Source organism: Neophocaena asiaeorientalis, unplaced genomic scaffold, assembly GCF_003031525.2.
Source record: "Neophocaena asiaeorientalis asiaeorientalis breed wild unplaced genomic scaffold, Neophocaena_asiaeorientalis_V1.1 scaffold519, whole genome shotgun sequence".
Taxonomy (NCBI): Eukaryota; Metazoa; Chordata; class Mammalia; order Artiodactyla; family Phocoenidae; genus Neophocaena; species Neophocaena asiaeorientalis.
This window is the reverse complement of record NW_020173486.1, coordinates 537463-545021: the sequence shown is the minus strand read 5'-3', so window position 1 is coordinate 545021 and position 7559 is coordinate 537463. Positions and strand designations below refer to the sequence as shown.

Here is a 7559-nt window from a genome sequence, read left to right as displayed (position 1 = left end):
AGTCACTAACACTGAGTTATTTCTGCCAGAGAAAATGCTGTTGGGACTGGACTGAAAGAGACAAGAAAGGCTGACTTGTAACTTCTTTACTGAGGAAGAGCAGCATTACTAGGAAGGAAGCAAGATACTGAAAGGTTCCTAGAAGCACTTCCATAGGAGGGAAGGAACAGGAAAGAAAATGGCAAATAACACTCTCTAGCAAAATACTGCCAAGGAAGAGATGTGACTTATATCACCATCATATCATAACATAGCACATATCACCATCATATCATAATATCATAGCACACTGCCATCAACTTAAAAAAAATAAAGGATCCATAGCTGCACAACAAGAGAACAAATAAGAAATACGTGATTCAGGAATATGCACGAGTCAACAGAAGCTAAAGCATGAGTTGGCAGCACTTGGCAAAGAAGTGGGAAACAACAAACCTGTCACCAAACTGAAGCCAAACTAGAAACAACACGAAGAATGACAGATACTTCTGAAATCATTGTAAAGGACAGAGAGAACAGGATTGATAAAAGTAAAGAGAATAAAGTGGAAATGAAGAAAACATTAAGAAAAGTCTGAGAAAATTTAAAATACAGAGGCCAGGTAAAGGAGAGTCAACATAAATAAATATCAGTATATATTATACATATTTAAAGAAATGATTATGAAAACTTTGAAGAAGGGAATCAGGTCTCGAATCTACATGTTAAATGGTCACACCAGTTTCCACAAAAAAATGACAAAAAATGAATAACAATTAGATATACCCTGTTGAAATATAAAGAAAAAAATTCTCTGAGAAATCAACAAAAGTATCAAATCAGTTATGGATGAAAAATAGTAGGATGGCCTCAGACTTCTACAAAATAACATTCAATGCTAAAAAGATAGTGGAGCAATGAAAGAAAAGAACCTCTACCCATAACAAAACTGTTATTCACCATCGAAACCTCAGACGATATATTTCCCAGGAGTTTTACGGGGATTTTTTTCCTTTTGAAGAAACAACTAAAAATGGAAAAAGAAACTAGCTAACAAAAAAACACTGAATGAAAATTGGACAAGGTAGTTATTATTAAATTCATTTGTCTGATATATTAAAATTGAAACACATGCAAGGATTATGTTCAGGGGGAAAAACATGTAACTGTTACAAACACTGACAACACAGAAACAATGTAACTTACAAAGCTGATAGGGAAATAGTATTAGTGTATATGTTGAGTTCCTCATCTTTCATGGCTGAGAGTCAAAATAGATCACTCGTATCTGAAAAATAATAGAGGTATATACACGATTTAAAGGTATAAACACTAAGAGAAAGAATATAACCAAATAAATTGGGGAGCACAGAAATGGGAGGATACTGGAAAAAATGGAAATATATTAAACACTTTCACAACAGCCTGAAATATCAATACCATAAAGAAAATAAAAAGACCAATGATAGACTGGGCATAAATATTTGCAACATAAGGGATTCCCTGGCAGTCCAGTGGTTAGGACTCCATGCTTCCACTGCAGGGGGTGGGGGTTCATCCCTGGTCTGGGAACTAAGACCCCACATACCGTACGGCATGGCCAAAAAATTAAAATAAGTAAATATTTGCAATAAATATCACAGATCCCTAATAAATAAAGAGCCTCTAGGGCTTCCCTGGTGGCGCAGTGGTTGAGGGTCCGCCTGCCGATGCAGAGGACGCGGGTTCGTGCCCCGGTCCGGGAAGATCCCACATGCCGCGGAGCGGTTGGGCCCGTGAGCCGTGGCCGCTGAGCCTGCGCGTCCGGAGCCTGTGCTCCGCAACGGGAGAGGCCACAACAGTGAGAGGCCCGCGTACCGCAAAAAAAAAAAAAAAAAAAAAAATCCGGAATATAGGAAATTCCATAGGACAAATGACCTGGTTTCCTCAACAAATAATTTGTAGGGGAAAAAGGATGGAGGGCAATTGTTTTTAGTTAAAAGAAGGTTTTAGAGATATATAAACCAAAAGCAGTGTGTCAACATTTTTGAAACCTAATTCAAACAAATAATTAAAAACACAATTTTAAGACACTGGGGATATTTGAATATGGATTGAGTATTAAATATTAAGGAGTCATCGTATTTTAGTACATACAATGATGATATTATGGATTGTTTTTAAAGCCTTATCTGTTAGAGAAACATACTGAAATATTAAAGGGTGAATTAATATGATATCTGGGATTTGAGTTTAAATATTCCATAAAAATTATAAGAAAGAAAAGGGATAGGTGAAGCAAAAATGTTGGTAAGTTTTGAATCTGGAGATGGGTCTATGAGGACTCACTGTATTATTCTCCCTACTTATGAACATGTTAAAATTTTGTGTACATTCAAATGAGCAGCTCTAAAAGTCCTGTATGGCAGTGCAATTATCTGTGTCTAGAGAACAAATAAATCAGAAATATCCCAATTACTTCAGTTACCACTGAAATATAATTCCCTTTGATTTCTTTTACTGGTATGATTTTTTTTAAGTAACAATTTTAAATGAGGCATATAAACAGTCTTGTGACAGTTTTTTATCTTGAGCTGACTGGTTGACTCTGAACTGACTGGTCATTTGAACTGACTGTATAGGGACTTTGGCTAAAATAGAATTATATTATTGCAATTCTGTGCATGAAATCCTTTGTCATTTAGGGCAGGGGAAGAGAAGATACGAAAATATTGTGGAATAATCATAAGAAAAATTAATTTGTTATTGATCGTAGCTCGGATACCAGGAGGTACACAAATGTTGCAGCATCTCACCACCACTCCCCCACCCAACTAATCCGGGGCAGGGCTTTTGCTCCTCCAACAAATCTTGCTCTGCTGTTAATAAATACTTCAAGCAAGCTATTACCCATCACAGGCTAACTGCATTTTTTTTTAAGTCTCTGGACAATAGAATATTTGAAGATAAATGAACAAATCCTAACAGAGGCATTTCAGACAGGAGGGAAAAAAACGCAAGGGGGATGATCAGAAGTAAGAAGTAGGGGGTCACCAGCACTGTCGAAGGACACCAAACATAGTTGATTGTATCTACCTTTAGGACTAAGTGGGCATAAGACTGTAGGGAATATACTTGAACTACTGAGTAATGCAAACTACCAGACACTTTTAATGCTACTTTAGCAAAATTCATATTTCAAAGCAAATAATATATATACTTCATACAATTACCCCACGTTGATCATATATCAAAGAAAACATTCTCAGGACCTTGAATTGATACCCTTTTATTAGCTTTAAGTGCTTTAAGAACTTTAAAAATTGTTTAAATTCATTTGTTAAAAAATAAATATCCACTAATTTTAACAACACATCTCCCTCTACTTCCAAACTGCTGAGGTTTTCACTATGTTGTAATAGCAGAAAATAACCAAACACAATGTGCATCATGTACCTCTAGCTTAACATATCATCCGGCAAAACACAGCAACACAGAATTAATGGATGGCACTACTTACCTATTCAAGTGATTAGAGAAATCCAAACATACATTGGAAGATTTAATAGGATTAAATGATTATGACCTTCAATATGATTAATTTCATTTCATTAATAGCACAATTTCAGTGACCGTTTCAAGTCCAGTGTGATAGGAATTCAAGAGTCTGAAGTTCATATTTGCTATTTCAACATTTTCACCTACTTTTAATAGTTTTCATTTGAGTGGTGATTTTATCTTCAGATATGCTTATTTACTTCTCCAATTCTCTTCTGCTATGCCTTATGCCACTATCTCACTACCATGAATTCCTCCCGTGGTGGTAAAGCCCTTGCCGCTATCTGTGCTTTTACTGCAGAATCTGCCAAGGTAGCCAGGTTCTTAACACTGTCCTTCCCTGCAGCTCTTTTTTTTTAGGACATGTACGTTTCAGATTCCAGAAGCTCCTGGCCTAGCTGTCATGAGTGCTACTCAGGTGCTGCATTGGCATCTTCACTGACCAGAAACCCCTTCCTTCTGCACAGAGCATGCACACACTTGGTTTGGTGGTGGGGAGTAGATCTCATCTATTCATGCCTTCAACTTTCACCTTGGAAAGGTCACTCTCAAATCTAATCACAGTCTAGATTCTCTTTCTGGACCTTACCTGTAGCAAGGTATCCCAATTCTGGCCCAAGGCACCATAAAAGCAACAAACTGGAATGACCATGAGGGCAAGAACCACTTTTCTTTGACCACCATATCTCTAACTCCTCTAAGTCTACCTGGACCACTGATTATTTCGAATGACTGATATTTGGTCTCAGGGGGTCTCACCTAGCTTTCAGCACTTGCCCACTACTTCCCCAGATCCACCCCCAGTATGGACCTCAACCTCCTTTGCTACATCATATCTACCCCTGTCCCACCCTCCAGAAACAACTTTCCTAGACTGGAAAAATGACTCCTGCTCTGGACTTTGCCTGTTCACTTAGTAAACCGGCTTTCTATCTGACTTCATGTCAGATCCCAAAGAGTAAATGAGGTCTTGTCATGCTCTCATTTCCACTCTTCCTGAGCCTGCTCTGCTCCTATTGACTCCTGACATTTTCCTAAGGCCAAGGTCATAGCAAGAGACCTGTTTCTGGAATGATGCTTCGGTTCCCAGGCCTGGGAGTAAGAGCCCATGTTTACTGAGTGCTCATCACGCAGCAGGGACAGTTCAAAATACCTCATGGGTGCAATCTCATTGAATCCACACCTCTTCAAGTACCCGGTATGATGACCAGTATCTCATTTAACCCACAATGTGAGGTTTACGTCACAATACAAATAAAAGAATACCCAGACTCAAAAGGTCTTAATCAACAAGAAAATTTATTACCTAAATTAATTAGAGGTTCTAAGGTAGAGCTGGCTCCAGACGTGGTACAATAAAGACATGGGGGCAGATAGAGATAAGAATGAGAATTCGGAACCTCCCAAATGCTCCTGACAGCTCCTGGCTAGCAGAGATAGGCCCCACAAATCCCCTAACTGAGCTTCCCTGATTTAACATTTCAGTGACTTAACCTGGGGTAACTGCCTCACAAAGGTATGCAGATTCTTCTCAGCACTCACCCCACTCCCTTAGTGCCTCCGAGCAATCCAGGCCCACAAAGAAATCTCAGCATAGCTCAGATAGCAGTATAAGATCTAGTTCAGGAGATAGCCAGGCATATTGTCAATTTCTACAGGCAGGAATCTGGGGCACATGGATGGGTGGGGATTCTAAGGGTATCTGCCCAAGGAAGATGAAATGTTCAAATCAGGCTCCGTTTATTACGGGTGCATTTACCCAGGATCTAGGATTTAATGTTAGCTCAAGCACCTCAAAGGGGTATTAAAACAATGTGCTACGTTGTTAAATGAAGCCTGAACTCAACAGCACCCCACAGGCACTAAGGGTTAAGGGGCAGAACTTGACGTGCTGAGGAAGAACCCAAAAGCTCAGGAAGACAGGAATATTGTGTGTCCTGATTTATGCCTGCTGTCCCAGTCTAATAATTAATAGTGTCCCCTTTAAGCTCTCTCAAAAGTGTCCCAGTTTGGGATGGTGCGCCACCTGCTCAGCCACTCCTTACACATGTCATCTTGGAAGCCCCAGAGGACACTCCCTTCACCAGGGCTGCAAGAAATGCTTTGGTGAGGGGAGTACCAGATTCCCCATAAAGCCCTATGTTAGCTGTCCTCTGTAGCCTACACATGACAGTGGGGAATACTGGGATTGAACTAGGTTCCCTGATATCAATGAGAATATGGGAGTCAGGGTGAGTAGCAGAGGCCAATGACAGCCCTTAACCATTAAAAGAGACTCCTTTTTCGTAGTGCTTGATATTTATTGAAAAGAATGCAAATGCTTTTTCCAGGTAGTACTGAGGAGCTGGGCTGAGTGCCTGCTTTTGTTTGTATTGTTTTGTTTTTAGTATTTTTGTCCAAATGCACACATCTGTGGGACTGCTGCAATTTTGAAAGATAAATGACAGTTGTGCAAAACTGGTGCATAGGAGAAATGTCAACAATTTGGCTGCCAGGCACAACAGGCTCCTGCAGCAATCTGGTGGGGCAGGAGAAGACCTTGGGCGTTAGCAGGGAACTAACCAGCTTGAAAGATTAGCCCCTTGGGGGAAGGTGGTGAGCAGTCCAAACCAGTGTCCCAGGAGGTGTAGCCAACTAAGGCATCTTCTAGGTTGCTACTTATCTCCAAAGGCCTGGTCTGTCGCTGTAATGTGGTGGAGGGTGCTTAGGTGGCAGCGTAGGTCTCTGGGCAAAATGTAGGCCTGACAGTTGGCAGGGCTGTGCGGCACAGCTGTGCGTCGTCCAGTTGGTAACAGGGGCCTGGCCTAGAGTTGGGGCTCAGAACACAGTTCAAGTCAGCAGGAGAGGGTCCTGGGGCTGGCCAGAGTGGGAGGCAGCGCACTTCAGAGAGAGGCCCAGGCCTCAGCAGCCGGTAACTGGAGCACTATCCCCGGAACAAAGACAAGCACTACGGGGGGGAGGGGGGGAGGAGGAAGACAACCAGAGGCAGGGGTAGGGAAGGGGATCGGAGCGCTAGGGGAGCGCGGCGGCTCCGGGCGGGGCAAGGCGGGGAGGGGGAGGTGGCGGCGTGCAGGGCCCTCCCCCTAGGCCCGAGGGTCTCCGGGCCTAGTATTCATCTACTTCATCTTCGTCGTCGTCTTCTTCGTCGTCATCCCAGCCAAAACACTGTTTCATCTCATCGAGGAAGGCCCGGTAATCACCTAGGATGGGGCTATCCATCTCAATGTAGGGCACCACCCACTCCTCGGCTTCCCCGATGAGCAGGCTGATTAGGAATGCCACCTTCATGGCGTCGTTGCAAAATCGGTTCTCGTTGACAAGCATGTAAGACGCCGTCTGCACGATAAACTCGGGGAGCCGGGAGCTCTCGCCGTCAAAAGTTTCGGGGAAGGGCACCGGACAGCTCGGCGGACGTACCTGGCGCAGTAGGGTGGCCCTCTCGCACACCAGCAGCCGCAGCTGTTCCATGAGTTGGCTGTTCTCGATGCTCAAGGCGCGGTGCCGCATCAGGAGCGCATGCAGCAGCAGCACCAGCTCGTCCACCATGGCGAACAGCTCGCAAGTGCAGGGGAGAGTTCAGCTCGGCTCGGCTCGCCTAAGGTGCGCACAGAGGCCTCGCAGGAAGTGCGTGTCCGTGGAGGCGCGCGGTGGCTAGGGGCGAGGGGCGGTGCGCGCAGGGGTCCCGGCGGCGACGCAAGCTCCGCCCACACAGCCGCTCTGACGGCCGGCGCGCCGGCGCCGCCCGGTTAGAGGGAGGCGGGCGCCCGGGAAGGCAGGGGGCGGGACCGGGGTGGCGCGGGTTGGGTCACGGGCTGCGAGCATGTAGGTCTCCAGGCCAGTGGATAAGGGCGGTGGGCAGAGACCCAGTCCTGAATGTGAGCCCGGCCTTAGCCAGGACTGAGCGAGCGCTAAAGACCCATCTCTGAGAGGCTCAACCTGCTCAAGTTTAAAGGATCAACCACCCTTCAACCCAGCCGACTCATACAATCCAGTGTTTTTGGTGGGTCTGTGGCCACCAGATTCCGTTTGCGTGGTTTTCACAC

At 44.2% G+C, this 7559-nt stretch overlaps 1 protein-coding gene across 1 annotated transcript; it reads right to left on the bottom strand.

Moving 5' to 3' along the window:
• Positions 1-4798: 4798 nt before the first annotated feature.
• On the bottom strand, positions 4799-7194 carry LDOC1 (LDOC1 regulator of NFKB signaling). The gene has a single exon (XM_024747309.1). It carries the CDS (start codon positions 7060-7062, stop codon positions 6622-6624), a length of 441 nt encoding a protein of 146 aa, XP_024603077.1. The 5' UTR covers positions 7063-7194; the 3' UTR covers positions 4799-6621.
• Between the last annotated feature and the right edge of the window lie 365 nt (positions 7195-7559).

Coding starts and splice junctions, on each gene's coding strand:
- LDOC1 (XM_024747309.1), bottom strand. CDS start 7,062: ATGGTGGACGAGCTGGTGCTGCTGCTGCATGCGCTCCTGATGCGGCAC.